This window comes from Panthera uncia, chromosome D4, assembly GCF_023721935.1.
Source record: "Panthera uncia isolate 11264 chromosome D4, Puncia_PCG_1.0, whole genome shotgun sequence".
In the NCBI taxonomy this organism is placed as follows: Eukaryota; Metazoa; Chordata; class Mammalia; order Carnivora; family Felidae; genus Panthera; species Panthera uncia.
In genome coordinates, this window is record NC_064807.1 from 67,857,090 (window position 1) to 67,875,823 (window position 18,734).

Consider the following 18,734-nt stretch of genomic DNA (forward strand, 5'->3'; position numbering starts at 1 on the left):
AAACATTTTATGACATAATTATAAATTGAAAACGGGGCATCTGGGTGGCTCAGTTGGTTAAGCTTCCAACTTTGGCTCAGGTCATGATCTCACAGTTCGTGGGTTTGAGCCCCACATTGGGCTCTGTGCTGATAGCTTGGAGCCTGGAGCCTGCTTTCAGATTCTGTGTCTCCTTCTCTCTCTCTGCCCTTCCCCCACTCATGCTCTGTCTCTCTCCCCAAAATAAACATTAAAAAATCATAATTAAAAAAAGTAAAACGTAGGAAACAAAAATTTTATATATAGCATGATTTTAACTATGTAAAAATGATATGTGTAGAAAAAAAACCTACAGGAGAATATGCCAGAATGCAACCTGTATAGGATCATTAGTGCAGACATGAACATTCTAGTATTTGTCTTATTAGCTGCCTCCCCTCTTGCCATCTCCAACTTAGATTCACCTACAAATACAAAAGTATCACTTCGATGATTTCACTAAAATCACAATAAATAGGATAGGGTCAAGGGCAGAGCTCTACAGCTGACTATCTTTCTTCAGATAGACGATGACCCTACTGAATTCCTTTGATCCATCACCTGTAAATTCACTAGAATCAGTTATTAAAACGGTCACTAATATATGCTAAATGCTGCTATAATACACGTTAAACACTACTAGAAGAAGATGTACACTAACTGTGGCACACCTAGATGTTTTCATTTCCTATCTTCTCGGGAACTTAAATTCCCTCTTGACAATATCTGTCCCGTGAGAGAAGCAGTGCAGAGGATACCAACTTCATTTTAAAGATAGACAAACTGAAGCTCAGAGATGTTTTAAAACTTGCCCAAGGGCCTTGGAGCTAATAATTGGAACTAGAGCTGGGACCAGAACTCTAACGTCTGGTTTTATTTTGGTGTGCCCTTTCCAAAACAGCAGCTCTGTTTTTTGTCATATGTGCAAGTTACACCATCTGTTCTATGAAAGGCCTATCCATTCCTTTCCTATCTCAAATGTATCATTTATAAAGGCGTATTTTGTTGTCCCCGGCATTTCTTGCAAACCTCAGCTCAGTCTTCACAGGAGAGCCTTTGCAGGCTGGTTTCATTTACAATAACTCCTCACATAAAATCTTCAAAATGCCTTGCAATGCCTACAAAAATATGCATGACTGACCATTTGACCTTGTGGAACAAAGAATGGATGAATAATACCACTGATTCCAAGAAACAAACCAACAATACCCTTATTTGTGATTTTTACATGCATTCTTTTGGGGGCTTCTGGCATTTTGGAATTTTTATTAAAAAAGTTTTTAAATAGTTTCTGGGTCACCCTGATAGGAAATACTCTGTGACAATTCTTAAGAAATTAACTGAAGACATTAATTGTAGACTGGTAGTCTCCAACAACAATCAAGTAACATTTCTGTGTACCCAAGGGGATTAGGAAGAAAGGTTCAGACCATGAGAGCTATCGGATATTACAAGAATATAGGCAGAAATAAAAAATCCGATCAAGGGTTGACTTCGACGCATTAAGATTTTTTTTCTGATGAGACAGGTAGTGACGTTAAAGAATGTGATTTTTTTTAATACTTTATAAGAAAATGTGTTGATATTTAGAGGATGTACAGAAAATCAGTGAACCAATAGTCTAAATGACCAGTGCATATTACAAAAGCATGTAAGAGTAAAAGACCCATTTCTATTCAAGACAGATCAATGGACTTCCATGTAAGGCAGTACAAAAAAAGTTTATATGGATATGGTTTCAAATTCCAAACTGCAATTAACATTTAAAAAGTACCATTTGTTGAGTTTTGGTGTAGTATCAAAGAATAGCCACAATTATCTGAAAAGGCTATTAAAAGACTCCCCTCTTTTCCAACTACGTATCTGTATGAGGCTGGATTTTCCTCAGATACTTCGATCAAAACAATGTATTCCAATAGACTGAATGCAGAAGCAGGTATGAGAATCCAGACATTAAAGAGATTTGCAAAAAAGTAAAAGAAAGTCACTCTTCTCACTGAGTCATTTTTTGTTTTGGAAAATGGTTATTTTGCAGATGCAAAAAATGTGTTAATATATAATGTTATTTTTTGTGAACTGATAAATATTTTAAAGTTCTCAGGTTTAACTGCTAATACAATAATAATCCATAGAACCCACGTGAACAAACAAAAACTCTGGAATCCTCAGACCAAGAAGTTTGACAACCACTGGACTAGAGAAAACAGATTATCAAACACATAAACTCTTAGAACTGAAGGACATGAATTTCTAGATTTAACTCCACACTGTGATAGCTGTATTAGGTGAGTGGGAAGAAGGGCAAGTGTGAGTGCAGGGATTGGGGGAGGAACCGAAAGAGCTGTAAGAAAACCCCACAGGTGATAGAAGAGAGCACTGAGGGACTTCAAAGTCACATCCTTATCTTCATCTTCCAAATTAGGAAGCCAAAAGATAATACCTAAAATTACAAAACCAAGAAAGACCAGTATAAATATTATTTTTGGAAATTTAGAGATAAATACCAGAGAAAGCTAAAAGAATTGACAGCTGTTTCCAGAAAACGAGACTGAAGTGGAGAAGCACAAAGCAGGGCACTGTCATTTTTTTACTGAAAATCTTATTAAACTATTATTGACTCTCTGCTATGGTCATCTATTAATAGTTTGATAAAAATTAAATTAAAAAAAAAATCTAGCATTGCGGGGCGTGCAACTCTTGATCTCAGGGTTGAGTCTGAGCCCCACACTGGTTGTAGAGATTACTTAAAATCTTTAAAAAAAAAAAAAAAAAGAAAAGAAAAAAATCTAGCATTGCAAACCTCAACTTTTGTTAAACTGATGAAAGTCACCAGTCCATTCACAAGAAAATCCTCTCATCTCTGTGAAAAGCCACATGCCAGGACACTTTATAAAACACACTGTTGAACCAAGAGTGGTTGTTAAAACTTCAGCAATGCTACAAGCTGTTCCTTGCTGCCTTCGACCGACCGTTAGGCAAACAAGGCAGAGGTGGGTGGAACATGGTGGGAAAATGGGTGGTAAACAACAAGCTGAGCCTTTGAAGGACATCCAATCTCTCTAATGTAAGTGGAACCAGATTTCTATCTGCCAAAGACTTTGCGCACCAGAAAGGCCGATCGCTCTCTAGTGGTCCAGCGACATTCTAGTCAGCCTAAGGGACAGATACCTATCTCAGAATCTGAGAGCCCACAACACTTCACATATGCTTCCTGATTCAGCATTTCTCGGTTACTCTTCAACCACAGAGAAGGCACCAGGGGAGCTACTCCTGAGGCCTATGGTCTTTAGACATCTTCCTAGTGCATTTAGAACTCTCAAAATGGCAAATGTTGTGGCATTAAAAACAAGGTAACTAAAGGCCTCTAAGTGTGCACAGAAAACTGGAAATTAGAATTTCTATTTTTATTTCTAAGTCCAGTTTAACTAAAAATTCTATTTCTTACCGAAAGAAATGTCTCAATGTTCTCGTGAACAAAGGAAACGATATCCTGCCAGTCCAGGATGTCTCCCAGCCAGCTATTCTGACGATTTATATGCATCTTGTGTCCTTTGTGCCTTCCAGAATGCGTTACATTCTATGGAATAAAACGGTTCAGACATGAAATCTCCAAAAGCATAAGAAGTATAAATACTCTATTTTATGTCCACGTGAGCACTTGAGTAGTTACTCAAAGGTGAAAAACTCTGCATTATTTAAGAAATCAGCTAAGAACTCTACCTAAAGACATAAAATATGAAATACATTTTTTCTTCTTTAGATACCTTCTAGATACCACCTGTCAGCTGAGCTCAAGCACTTCCTTTTTAATACATTTATGAACAACCTTCATTTCTCAATACATATTGACTGTACACCAACACAACATTTACTTTCTTTTTTTCCTCTTTTTAGCCCCTCTACCTTTTTGGGGGTCCCGATTTTTGCTTTTTCTTCCTTTCCTCATCCCACTCCCCTAATTATTAACCTTCCATACAAGATAAAGAAAGCAAGGGGGAGAGAGGAATATAAAGTACATTAAAAACTAAAACATTGTTACATGTCATTTATATCTCAACAAAATGGGGGATAAATGAAAAAGAAACAAAAATGGGGAGAAAAATCTAACTCATCCATATGGAAGAGAAATACATTGACAAGAATGCAGGAATAATTAAATTTGAAAGAGATATGAATAAACAAAATGACTAGTGAGGTTAAAATTCAGAAACATAAGTAGGTTCTTAACATTTTGTTTCTGTTCTGACACTTTTGCTAACATCGTAGTGATATATCAACCTTCATTATGCAATGAAGACATTAGGTGTTAGGAAAGAAAGCAACATACTTACCTACTTACAAACCTATGCTTCTAAAACACTGACTTCCCTGGGCCATACAATGAAGCTCAAAAGGGGTGAGGCATAGAAAAAAAGCTGTTTGTAAGCACAAGTCCCAGAGTCAGCAGAAAAAATAGATATAACCTTTCCAATTGACCAGTTCTTCAGCAGATTACTGCCTAGGGATTCCCCAATTAGTTCTAACCTCCAGTCTTTGAAACTCACAAAAACTAGCCAGCTTCCCTCAATTCATCCCAGGAGTGAAAACAGGTCACTATGCAACCAACTCAAATTTGAAATTGAGCTTTCCTCCCTTCTACCCCAAGTTAAAAGGATGATATATACATGCTCTTCTCCTTACCATCAACCCTGTCAAAATTTACCACCTTATCTCATTCTCTACCTCCTTCCCCACTGGATAGTCATCTTCCATAGCACAGCCCCTGAGGGTCCACAGGCCCTGCCAACGCAGTATACAGTATGGTCCCATACAACCAGCTGCTTTTCAAAACCATCGTTTTTAAATTTAGTGGTAAATGGTATTATTTTCCGCCAGAAATTCTGAAGAGTGTATCAGCACAAGTAGCAGGTAAGGGTGATTAAAAATATACATCTCCAAACTTCTGGATCTATTTTCCTTCCTCAAAGAGACAAGTTCTTAATGTCCAGAGCTCTACTATCTAAAACAGTAGCCACTATGTACATGTGGCTATCAGCACTTCAAATGTGGCTAGTCCAAAAACTGAGATGTGTTATTAGTATGAAATACATATCAGATTTCCAAGACTTATAGGAAAAAAAAAAAAGAAAAGGCTATAAAATATTGTATTAAGATTTTTCTTCCACTGCTTATATACTGAAACAATAATATATTGGGTATAGTTATGTAAGTGAAATATTTTTAAAATTAATTTCACCTTAGTTTTAGCTTTTTATTGTGGCCATTAAAAAATTAACATTATATCTGTGGTTTATGTTACATTTCAACTGTACAGAGATGAGATGCTGTTGAAAATAATGAACAGAGGAGGGGTGCCTGGGTGGCTCATGCAGTGAGCATCTGACTTCGGGCTAAGGTCATGATCTCACAGTTTGGGAGTTCAAGCCCTCCATTGGGCTCGTTGCTGTCTAGGCAGAGCCTGCTTCAGATCCTCTGACTCCCATCTCTGCCCCTCTCCCACTTGCTTGCTCTCTCAAAAATAAAGTATTTTTTAAAAGTAAAACAATGAACAGAGGATGGAATACAATACAGCACAGTGACAGGTTGGTTCTGCCATGGAGATTAACCATCAACTCAAGCTGACTTTTAGTGACCTGAGGTTTAAGATCCTGTATCTTCCAAATTTCAATAAATGACATCCAATGTTAATATCTATCTAGTCAATATGTATCTAGTCAATGAATCTGTAAAATAAAAGGACTTTATAAGTTTAAAATCGAAATCATCTAATAACTTACCTTTACAAACCAAGAATGATACAATCTGTCCCAAAGTTCTAGTACTTGCTTTTCAATTACAGCAGTATTGTTCACCTTATCTCCCAGAATTTTATGAAGCTGGAAGAAATAGATATAATCTGGTTTAATATCTCAGGCAACAATCCAGTAAAATTAATTCATGCTGGGTCTTTATATTTGTTCCAAATCAAACTAAAATGTTCCAGACTATTTAATTGCCTCTAGCCATCTTATAATCTTTCCTTAAACTCTGTACTCTTCAATATTCCCAGCAAATTTCCTTGCTTTTTTTGGCTTTTTGCTTTCCTCTATTTCTGGGTCTCTAAGAGAGCCACCTCAGGTTGTAAGAGAAAGGTACATGTGAAGCCATGATCACTGACTTAGCAAATCTTATCTGGCCAGAGACAAATATGTTGCATGTGACCCAAGTGTTTATCCATTACACAGAAATCTCATGTTACATTTATCACTGGTGTTAAGAATTACCACAGAACTTCAAGTAAAATTTTAGGACCTTAGCTATAAACACAAATATTTCCCATAGTTTGCTAAGAGGCATCAGGTCTCAGAGTTATGACTGATGATGAGACTGGCTTCAGGGTTTGTGGGAATCAAGTACAGTGAGACAAGATAACTTTGAGGAAAGTTATTCATTATAATACGCCACATTTTTGTTATTAAAACCATAACAAAGGGGTGTGTGGGTGGCTCAGTTGGTTGAGCGTCCAACTCTTGATTTTGGTTCAGGTCATGATCTCAGGGTCATGAGATGGAGCCATGTACTGGGCTCCATGCTGAGTGTGGAGCCTGCTTAAGATTCTCTCTCCCCCCACCTCTGCCCCCCACCCCTGCTTGCACACTCTAAAAACAAACAATAGCATAATAGTAAAAACATTTTTTAAAAGATAAACACTGATTTGTAGTCCCACTTCCTTACCACAAATGCTTCCATTATTCTATATCCTCTGCGACTTTTTGTGTTTATAAACATAATTTAGAATTTTTCATCACTTCATCACTTTCATCCTTTCTTTTAATGGTTCCATATTAGTTTTGGTTTTTTTTTTTTTAAGATTTTATTTTTCAGTAATCTCTATGCCCAAGGTGGGGCACAAACTCACAACCCCAAGATCAAGAGTTGCACACTCTACCTTAAGTTCTGATATTAGTTTATCATTACCCAATCATAGGATATGGAGATGGTTCCCAATTTTTAATGTCACAAATAACACTGCAATGAATGTCCTTATACACAACTTTTTTTTTCTTATTACTAATAGCATGATAAATGTATAGGAATCAAAGGAAATAGGCACTTTAATGGCTCTTGCTATGCACTGTCTTCCATAGGGAGTATACCAATTAACATTTTCCAACATTGTAGGAATAAACCAGTTTTCCCAAAGCCTTATGGATTGATAAATTTTTAGATAATTTAATAGCTGTGAAATTGTAACCAAATACTTTTCTTCTTCAGGTACAATAGTGACCACTTTTCTGTGTTGGTTTTCAATGAGTATTTTCCTTTGTGTGGCCTACCCACACCTTTTGCTTACTTGATGCTGTCCTTACAGATATCTGAACCAGTTTTTAGACTTATCTGATACAAATATATCTGCCCAATGTTTTCCTCTATACTTTATTCATAAACCAAACACAAATTAGTAAATATAACAGAAGCCATTGTCTTCGTATAGCATTTTACAACTTACAAATGGTTTTCACCTACATTATGTGATCATTACAACAACCCCAAGGGTTAGGTCAGAAAAAGGTCTTTATCACCTTTGTTCTTTCAAGATGAGAAAACAGATTTAGAAAGAACCTACGACAGGCCCAAGTCAGGCAGCTAACTGGTAGAGGCAGGATGAAAAACTCTCTAGTACTCTTTCAACTACAGCATATATAACCTATGAACAAAAAACACCTAACACAGCAAATTGTCCAAAATAACTAAAAGCCACAATTAGCCCTGGTCTTCTTTTAATTACTTTAAATTTGTCTTTTGGGTATCATGACTGCCAGATACTCACAGACTGCCTAGTACCAGTTCCTTCTGTCCCTCTACTCTCAGTTTCTGAGACACCACCCCCCCCCCCCCTTTTAACCAGAAGAGCCCCCAGTCTAGGCTGTCCGCATAGCGGCATTCACCACAATAAAGCACTATCTCAAACTGGCATCCACTTCAGCACAGCTCAACAGTAAACAACTCTACAATCACCAAAGCACAGCTATTATTGGTGGTGTCTGAGATGCTCTTTGCAGACGAAAGACAGTGAAGCACTAAGAGCCATCAGAATGCCATTTGAATGCTGGGTAACTTAAGGTGAATAACCTCACCTATAAAATGGGGATGGTAAGTCAGTGGGCAGTTGTCTGTTCTCACTTTGCTTGGAATCTTAACAGCCATTTGCCACAGGCTGACCAAGTCTTTCTGGAAACATCTTCTCTCAGCCTCTAAGATAAACACAGGCTGTTCCCTCCCACCTCACAGACTACTCCTCCTCCACCTTCTCTGCTGGCTTGCTTCTGTGACCTTCAAAAGCTGCTCTAAGAACCTATCTTTGGTCCTCTTCTATATGTACTTTCTCCTTAGGCCATGTCATGGGATACATTGTGTCCCTCCTAAATCCTAACCTCCCCCCCCCCACCCTATACCTTAGAATGTGACTGTATTTGGAAATAAGGTCTTTAAAGAGGTAATCAAATTAAAATGATGTCATTAGGGTGGGCCCTAATCCAACAGGATCAGTGTCCTTATAAATTAAAAAAAAAAATTTTTTTTTAATGTTGATTTATTTTTGAGACAGAGAGACAGACAGAGTAGAGGAGGGGCAGAGAGAGAGGGAGACACAGAATCTGAAACAGGCTCCAGGCTCTGAGCTGTCAGCACAGAGCCCGACGCAGGACTTGAACTCACAAACCATGAGATCATGACCTGAGCTGAAGTCAGTCACCTAACTGACTGAGCCACCCAGGCACCCCTGATCAGTGTCCTTACAAAAAGAGGAGATTAGGAGACAGACACACACAGACAGAAGACCATGTGAAGAAGACACAGGCATCTACAAGCCAAGGAGGGAGGCCCCATAAGAAACCAATCCCACCAACACCTTGATCTTGAACTCCCAGCCTGCAGAACTGTAAGAAAATAAATTTCTGTTGTCTGAGCACCCAGTCTGTGATACTGTGTCATGGCAGCCTTATCATACTAATACAGTTCACCTCCACCGATGGGCAGAGTAACAGGTAGAGTGAGTCTGACAACATTCAAACTTCCACCTACAGCCCAGATTTCTCCCCTGAGCCCCAGCTACGTATGTCCAAATGCCTTTTCTGATATCTCGACTTAGAAATCTGACCGGGATCTCAAACTTCGCACGCCCCAGACAGAATTAGAGCTCGATCTGTCTGTAACCCGCCTGACCCCCCACAACCTCCAAGATCTGTTCATCTCAGTAAAAGGCACAGCTACCCTTCCAGTTAGGCGAACCAAAAACTTCTTTCCCTTTCATTCCATACCCAATCCATGAGTAATTCCTGTCATAACCACCTCAGAAATACAAGTTAAATGTGACCATTTCTCTCAATTCCCACTTCAACCATCCTAGTCAAAAGTTCTCAAAATCTCCTCTAGGCTGTTGGAATAATATTCTTTTAGCCAGGGCCCTGCCTTCTCCATTCCTGCCTATCTCTCCATCAAGGAGCCAAAATGAGCTTTGAATATCCTAAATCAGGTCACATCCCTTTCTGTTTTAAATCTATATTTACCTTTATAACAAAAATAAAATCCCAACTTCTTGTTATGACCTATGGCTAGTCCTGTTACCACATCCCCTGTTCCAGCCACGTTGGCCTTCTTTCTTTCCTTAAACCAATCTTGCTCCAATATCAGAGCCTGTGAATTTTCTATGCCCGCAACTTGAAACTTTCTTTTCCCAGATCTCCAGTGTTAGTGAAAAGATCACCTTCTCAGAGACATTCTGTGGCATTCCAGCTAAAGTATCACCCCAGGTCATTCTCTACCATGTTACCTGATCACAGCACTTTTCCATCTGAAACGGTTACCTGTTGACATGTTTCATGTCTACCCCCGCTCACCAGAGTGAGCTCCAGGAGGGTGGTAACTCTTTCTGGTCTCCTGCTTTCCCCCAGCACTTAGGACAGTGCCTGGCACATTTGTGGACTGGCTGTCGCTTTCTTCATTCTAGTCATAGTCGAGAAGGGACAGAGAAAACCCATTCATGACTTATTCTCCTGCTGCCTCCAGGTACAAATTTTGGAAAAAACTTATGAGGCAGGAAGGTTAGCTCAAACAAGGATGCTGAATGAAGAAAGTAAGCTGGATTTGAGAAAACAGCAAACCAGCAGGCCTTGGTAAAACCCATATAATGCATACAGGATACAGGAAATAAGGCTGACAACATAGACGGGGGGAAGGAAGACAGGAACCTTCTCTGCTCATACCTAAACACACCCCAAAAAAACTTTCTTCCCTTTCTGAGCATGACCTTTTTCCCTAGCTTCAGACCCTTCCACACTTTTGCTCCTGAGACCCAATTCTTACATGATTCTTAGCTGGATAAGATCTGAGCTTATTAGAAAAGCTACCCCTAGAGGGGAAGGGGGAAAAAAAAAAAAGGAAAAAAAAAAAAAAGAGGTTAGAGTGGGAGAGAGCCAAAGCATAAGAGACTCTTAAAAACTGGGAACAAACTGAGGGTTGATGGGGGGTGGGAGGGAGGGGAGGGTGGGTGATGGGTATTGAGGAGGGCACCTTTTGGGATGAGCACTGGGTGTTGTATGGAAACCAATTTGACAATAAATTTCATATGTTGAAAAAAAAATTCATAAAATGAAATAAAAAATTAAAAAAAAAGAAAAGCTACCCCTATAATTTCAATGGTTCTTTTTTTTAAACAACCTTATTGAGATAATTCACACACCTTACAATTCACCCACCTAAGTGTAGTAATTCAATATTTCTTGTAGTATATTCAAACTTACACAACCATCACCACAAGCAATTTTGAAACATTTTCCTTACCCCAAAAGGAAACGCCATACTTCTTAGCAGTCACTCCACCATTTCCCCCAATCTTCCCTACCCATGGAAACCACTACTCTACTGTCTCTATAGATATGAAGGCCTCTTCTGGATGTTTCATACAAATGGAATCATACGTATGTGTTCTTTTATGACTGCTTTCAACTGGCATAATGTTTTCAAGGTTCATCTATATTGTAGAATGTATCAGTGCTTCCTTCCTTTTTATGGCAGGTAATCGTATATAGATACACCACATTTTATTTGTCCATTCGTCAGTCAATACACATTCAATGGCTGGTTTTAGATATTACCCTCATGTCTTCTAAATCAGGACCATGAGTATGTTACCATCTTTGTTAGCAATACTCTTCTCTCTTCCGCTGTCTTTCCTTTTAGAGTCTCGAACAAAAGGTTTCAAACTTATCTTTTCTCTAAGTAATTTCTAAGGAACATTCTCCAGCTTTCCCCAAGTAGGTAGATTTTCAGAATACAAATTATATGCCAAAACAAATATATAAGCCAAAAAATTAAATACTATGCTTTCAGCAGAGTAAGTCAGCCAATATATTTCTAGAGGTCTAAGAGGCTTCTGCAATGGCTGGATCTTCTTCTATGATAGTTATGAGATCTATACCAATAGACTTATCTTTTACTTATTCACCAAATATTTTTTAAAGACTTCCATGTGGCATTTGATTTGGTTACCTGGTATGGGCTCAAGAAAATCAGTAACACAGATCTTTCTCTTAACTTTTTACTCAACAATAATTCCATCCTTAGGTTAGATTACTATACACAGGTAGACAGTGTAATTTCCAAGATAATTTTTTTTTGAGACTTCGCTCTTGAATTTTGAACAAGGAATCACATACCAATACTTTTTTTCTGGGCACACATCTAACTGCAACAAACCTTGTTAATCCCTAGATGATCCTAATTACTTCAATCTATTAAAACTCCAAATTACCGTCCTTCTCATAGGCACTATTGGGGGGTAGAGAATAAAAGGATATCCCAAATTTGTCCCATGGAGTCTAACCCTTACCTGCAATAACTGTGCCTTTTCCTCTATCCTTCATTTCCTTCTGCAAAGCTTCAGATAGACTAATCTCCTCAAGCAGACTCCTGTCTCCACATCTTGGCTCACAAAAACACTCCCTAAAATATACTCTTCCTTCTCTTTATTCATCTAAGATATATCATTCCTTCAGCGTTTCTCTCAAGTGCCATGTTAAAGCACCTAACCCAGTTTTGGGCATGAACTTCTAGCATGCTATAGTAGAAACAACAAGGGATTTAGAATTAGTCTTCAGTTTGAAACTAAGTCTGCAGTTCACAACGTGACACTGGGAATTTACTTAGACTTGCTAAGCCTGTTTCCTCCTCTGTAAACTGGGTAAAATAATTCAGACTACTGCAAATTTCTTGGAAAGATGAAAAGAAAAAAACTAGAAATGCCAACCACAGTCACCAGCAGATAATATTTAATATTTGCTAACAACGTTTTCTTCTCCACAAAGCCTTATTTGACCAATCTTAATGACCATTATTTGTGCATCAGGACAGAATGAATATCTACCTTGAACAAGAAGCAAAGGACAAATCTCTCTGTTCAGGCTACTAGCACTATTTTTTTTTTTTTTAATGTTTTTATTTTTTTTTTTTTTGAGACAGAGAGAGACACAGCATGAGCAGGGAAGGGGCAGAGAGAGAGGGAGACACAGAATCTGAAGCAGGCTCCAGGCTCCAAGCTGTCAGCACAGAGCCTGACACAGGGCTCGAACTCACAGACTGTGAGATCATGACCTGAGCTGAAGTCGGACACTTAACTGACTGAGCCACCCAGGCGCCCCATTAGCACTATTAAATACAATCATCCAGAAAGTTTAATTTCATTGTACATTTCTTGTTGTCTAGTAGATTTAAGCCTATTTCAAAAACAAACTGTTCTAAACAGAATCTCCATTTATACTTTATTAAAGCAGTAAGTCCTACCAATGAAGAACCTACAAAGAGAAAGCCACAAAGAGAGGCTCTTCCCTTACCTTGTGGGTTATCCACTCTCTTCCATACTGATAAACGTTGTTAGCCGCAGAATTGAGGGCTTTTTGGACTACTTGAGCTTCAGGAAGCCAACTAATTTAAAAGAAAAAAGAAAAAATTAAAAACTAGCACATTTTTAGTGTACTGCACCAATAACTCTTGGAATTCAATGTATTTAAACAATCATTAACTGACAAATTATTGATCAGTTATCACACATGGCTACAAATGAATCATATGTAGGAAGACTTGACTTCCGACCCTAATGCTTATTTCTACCATTTAAGATTCCCTTCAAGCTTTCCTTAGCCATTAGACCCACTCTCCCCCACAAACTCCCTTTCATTCTGCTCTGTCCATACATGTTATCTGCCTTATTCAGCACCAGCAGAAGTGGTTCTGGGACACTGGGATAGTCAGTACCTGGGCAGAGGTTCTCAATGTGTGGTCCATGGACCAGCAGCATCAGAACTGCTTGGAAACCTGCTAGATATGCAAATTCTTGGGCTCAATTCCAGATCTACTGAAAAAGAAACTGGGCAGGGGCCCAGCAATCTGTACCTTAACAAGCCCTAAAAATGGTTCTCATACATGCTGAAGTTTGAGAACCACTGGTCTAAGAATGTGAAAAACTCAGAAAGAAAACAAGAAAATTAAGAGGGCGAATCATTATTTTCAATTTCGTACTCACTGGAGATCTTTTTAAGATATGAGGACCTCCTGAGCAGCGTTTCAGCTATACAAGGAGCTCCATCTACAAGCTTTACTCCTTGTGCTTTGAGGGACAGACTCCTCACTTTCCTGTTAACTACCCAGGCTGCATCATCTGCCTTAATCAAGAATATGTTACATATACTCAATGTTTCCTCAACAAGAAATGTCTTCATATATTCTTTAAATTGTACCTCAAGAGATTGTTTACTAGCGATGTTGACATTCACAAACATAATAGTCCTGATCTCAACTATACATGAGTGATGCCCAAAGGCCAAGGCAAGCAGTAACTAAGTACTTTCCTGAGGCCTAAATATGACACACATCACAAAGCTGGCTTATGGGAAAGAGTCAAATAGTGAGTCAAGTCAAATCTGCAATGTTCACAACTCACAGCAGTTTTATATACTTGTAGTAATTTATATAGTAAACCAGAAGTGGTAACTTGCGTGTGTGTGTGTGTGTGTGTGTGTGTGTGTGTGAGAGAGAGAGAGAGAAAGATGGTCATAAACAGAAGAACAACTGCCAATACAGCCACAAAGTAATGATGCCTAGGACAGCAATGATTTTTAATGAGAGAAAAAGGCATTCTGGATACATTAGAAAGTGGAATGTCAGGGCGCCTGGGTGGCTCGGTCAGTTAAGCATCTGACTCCGTTCAGGTCGTGATCTCACAGTTTCTGGGTTCGGGCCCCACATCGGGCTCTGTGCTGACACCTCAAAGCCTGGAGCGAGCTTCAGATTCTGTGTCTCCTTCTCTTTCTGCCCCTTCCCCACTTGTGCTCGGTCTCTCAAAAACATATAAATGTTAAAAGAAAATTAAAAAAAAAAAGTGGAACATCAAATTAGTAATGGTTTCAACCTTTAATATTAACCAGTTCTTCCTACACTCCAAATAAAATATTTGTGAAACTTTAGGCAAATTCTCAACTATTTCTCAGCAAGTAGGACAAAACTTGCTATAATTGTATTTCTCAGCAGGTAGGACAAAAAGAGATGATTACAAATATAATAATCTAAGTATGTGAACAGGAAACTGGGATCTTTAAACACAGATGGGATTTGGGAGAAATTAAGTACCTTTTAAATTATCCTAGTATTTACAGGTTCATCAGTGCTCTGAAGGGAGCTGAATGTTTTCAATTAACTGGTAGTACATTTCATGGGGAAAATTATAACCTGTAGTGTTTTGTTTTTTTAATGTTTGTTTATTCTTGAGAGAGAGGCAGACAGAAACAGAGTGTGAGTGGGGGAGGGTCAGAGAAAGAGGGAGACACAGAATCCCAAGCAGGCTCCAGGCTCTAAGCTGTCAGCACAGAGCTCAACACAGGGCTCGAACTCACAAACTGCGAGATCATGACCCGAGCCCAAGTCGGATGCTTAACCGACTGAGCCACCCAGGTGCCCCATAACCTGTAGTGTTAAAGTAGGAAGATTGACAGAAGTATTTGAATAGATCCTTAATAACTAACAAGCATCTATAAGGCCTGATAAACTCTTGCTGGCTACTGTGAAAACACTTTGCCAACGTCATCACACAGGTGTCCTAAGAGCTCCAGATGAGAGGAGAGCTGATGTGAGGCTAAGTCAAAGGTCTTGGCTCCATCCAGACCTCCTCACAATGAGCGCCCTGTAGGAGACACAGGGCCAGAAACACCTGAGCAACTCTGGCTGAGACAAACTGGGATGTGCTTTGGTCTTATTATCAACCAGAACCAATCACTAATTCTACTACACTATAAGTCAAGAGGGATCAGTCAGGAGAAACCACGTTCCTAGAAATTGGACTGGCCTACCCTCATCTTCCTGGGGAGAGGTTAATCTCTATCACAATGTGACTTACCAAAAGAACAGCCCCATTAAAAACAACTTAGCTTAGCCTGGGGGATTCCTCCCAAGTAAGGGAAGGCTAAATCACATTCAGTACCATTTTAATGCCATCTCCTGAGGAGGGTCATGAGAATCAACAGGCTTGAGACTAGTTAATAGAAAACAAGAAATGGGCTCCAAGTGAACAAAATTGTTCAAGACAAGAATAAAGATGTGCTCCAATTTCATTTTCTATGAAGCTCTGTGAAGATGACCCTACCCTGCCTATGTCATTTATCCACCAGCTCACAAAACATACTCATGGGAAGTCGAGGTACCTACGTAGGGTATATAAAACGTGCATCACATTGGAAGACAGCATACCTAACCAGTTCTTAACTGTATCTCCCCCACTAGATATATCTACGTGAATTTTCCACAAAGTCAACTGCCATCTTCAGGACAGGAATCCACTGAGTACTGAGATTGCAAGAACCATTAGTATTCATTCATGTTTACCTCCATTAATCTGTCGCAAAAGAATCAGACTTCCCACAGATGATCAAAGCCTAAACAGCTTTTAATTCCTTCCATCTTCCTGCTTGGAATATTACACAGCAATAAAAGGGAACACGCTAATGATACCTACAATGTTTTCAATGAACTTCAACAGAATTATGAATAGTGAACTTTGTTCACTACCAATCTTTCAATCTCACAAGGTTACATACACTATGATTTGATCTATGTATCAATAATGAAACAACAATATTATAGATACAGAGAACAGATTATTGGTTGCCAAGCGTTAGGGATATGTTAAACGAGAAGGTAGAGGGTAGGTGTGGCTATAAAGGGGTGGCATGAGGAAGCCTGTGGTTATAGAACAGTTCTGTTCTTGATGGTCTTGATAGCTTATAGGAAGCTACACATATGATAAAATTGTAAACACACATATACACAAATGCATGTAAAACTAGGAAAATGTCCATTTCCTAGTTTCGTTATTGTATCATAGTCACGCAAGATGTCAACATTAGAGGAGGTGGGCTGAAGAGTCCATGGACCTCCCTATGGCTTTCTTTGCCATGCCTGGTGAATCTAGAATTATTACAAAATTTAAAAATAAAAACAACCAACTTTCTAAACTGCTCTGATCTGGGGCTCCCCAGATTGTGTGTGCCTTCAATACAGTAGCAGCGACAGTCCTACTGCCATTGAAAACCAGTATAGAGGGGCTCTGGGCTTATTTCCATTACAGGAGAATGACCGCCGAAAAAGAGGAGCCCTTGAGATATTAACGCTGCCTGATTTTTAATTTCACTCCAGATCACTCTCCTGAACTAAACACCAACACAGCCAATGGTCTTCCAGATGCCTCTGCCTACCATAGGCACCTCAAACACAAAAGATAAAAAAAGGAAGCAAATTCTTTTTCCCACCGTATCAGCTCCTCTATTTCCTATCTAGGTGAATCTACCATCATCAACCAACTTTCAAAGCTAGAAACAAAACTCATGCTAGATTTCTTCCAACTATATCCAGTTGACCACCAACCAACCTCCTTAAGATCTTACTAACCCTATTCATTTCCACTACAAATGTTCACAATTAAGGACTTCATCAACTCTCATCTAATTCTAAACGGCTCAAATCTTGTATGCTATGCATCTTTTCTCATAGTATAGAGGGAAAGACTGTTCTAGAATGAAATCTGATTATGCCACTTCTCTTCTTCTGTCCTTAATCAAGATAATAAACATTATCTATCACCTTCAAAAGTTTCCTTGTGCATCTACGTACTCCCTTCCTGGGGCCCACCCCTATCCACAGACACCACTGATCTTTCTGTCACTATGGATTAGTTTGCATTTCCTAGAACTTAGCATAAATGGAATCATACTGTATCAGTTGTTGGTTTTTTGGGGTTTTTTGTTTTTTTTATTTTCTGCCTGACTTCTTTCACTCAGCATACTTATTCTGAGATCTATCCATGCTGCTGCATGTACAGTTTATTGTCACTGAATGCTAAGTGAAATGCTATTCCTTTCTACGGATATACTACAATTGGTAACTAACCAGGAATATTAAGGACAAGCACTTTGAGTGTGAAATACATTTTGAAAGATGTCCTTTTTAAGGATATTCAAATATGATTCTAAACCAAGTTCAAGAAACGTCCTTTGCAGGTTTTACATAAAGGAATAAAGTCAATTCAAAGTAGAAAAGCAAGTGAAATCTCAATTTGCAATCCCAAAACTGGCAGAGTACTTCCTACTTACATTAGTGACTACTTTGAAGGTATTAAAAAAAAAAAAAAAAAAAAAAGGCCATACAGTTTGTCAATCAAATTCAACAGGATGACATAAAACCCTTGTCACAGAAGCCAAATTAAACAAGTAAAAAAGAGACCCTATCTAAGACAGGGGTTGGCAAATGTTATCTGTAAAAATATTTCAGGCTTTTCGGGACATAAAATCTGTATCACGACTACTCAATTCTACCTGTTCTTGCACCCCCCCTCCCCCAAACAACCACAGACAACATGTAAATGAATGGGTATGGGTGTGTTCCAATAAAACAGGTGGCTAGATCTGGCCCTGAGCCAGACTGCCTACCCTGCCTCCAAAATGACACAATGTGAAAACACTACTGACCCTGCCACTGGGGGATTATCTCCAATTCTGTAACCTTTGATTCTGCTTCCTCATCTGTGAAATGGGGATAGCCTCTTCAACCTCCTCAGTCACTGTGATGAACACCTACATACAAGTGTAGGTGAAAGGCCTTTGCAAATCATATACATGTTGTAAACTATAAATCTCAATACAAAGTCATTTACCATAAACTGTTCCCAAAATCGTACACACTTCCCTCTCCCACCATCCCCCAATACATGCTGTTCTGATGCAAAAACAACAACATTCATCAAAGCTTTGGCAAACTCCATCTTTTCTCTTCCAACATAGATACATCAATGAAGATAAGATCGTTTTGTGCAGATACTGAACGTAGGCCATTCATTTCTATTTTGCCAAAATAATACTCTTACTTTGCCCACTCAGGGTGATTTGCTAGAGTCTCATTAATCAAATTGCTTGTGACTTCAATCATGTGCACACTCTCTTGATGCACCTGTATTACGGATAGGAGAGAAAAACAATCTCAATAAAAAATAAGCCCAGTTTAACATTTATTTTTCCACACTATTATTGGAACAATGCTTTTAGAGTTAAATAATTACACATCTTAGTTTCAATTAATTTAGAAACCTGTACTGAACAGCTGTTATACATAATGTCCTATGACACTCACTATGGGAAACA

The 18,734-nt window shown here is 38.8% G+C and overlaps 1 protein-coding gene across 4 annotated transcripts in view; it reads right to left on the bottom strand.

Annotated features, from left to right (window-relative positions):
• Positions 1–18,734, bottom strand: part of TMEM245 (transmembrane protein 245) — a 97,734-nt gene that overhangs the window by 33,024 nt on the left and 45,976 nt on the right. For all 4 annotated transcript variants that reach the window (XM_049627628.1, XM_049627624.1, XM_049627632.1 and 1 more), the window contains 4 exons: positions 18,461–18,543; positions 12,888–12,978; positions 5,796–5,894; positions 3,464–3,595 (listed from right to left, as the gene is read on the bottom strand). In XM_049627628.1, coding sequence (XP_049483585.1) covers positions 3,464–3,595; positions 5,796–5,894; positions 12,888–12,978; positions 18,461–18,543 — 405 coding nt within the window. The remainder of the gene's footprint in view (positions 1–3,463; positions 3,596–5,795; positions 5,895–12,887; positions 12,979–18,460; positions 18,544–18,734) is intronic.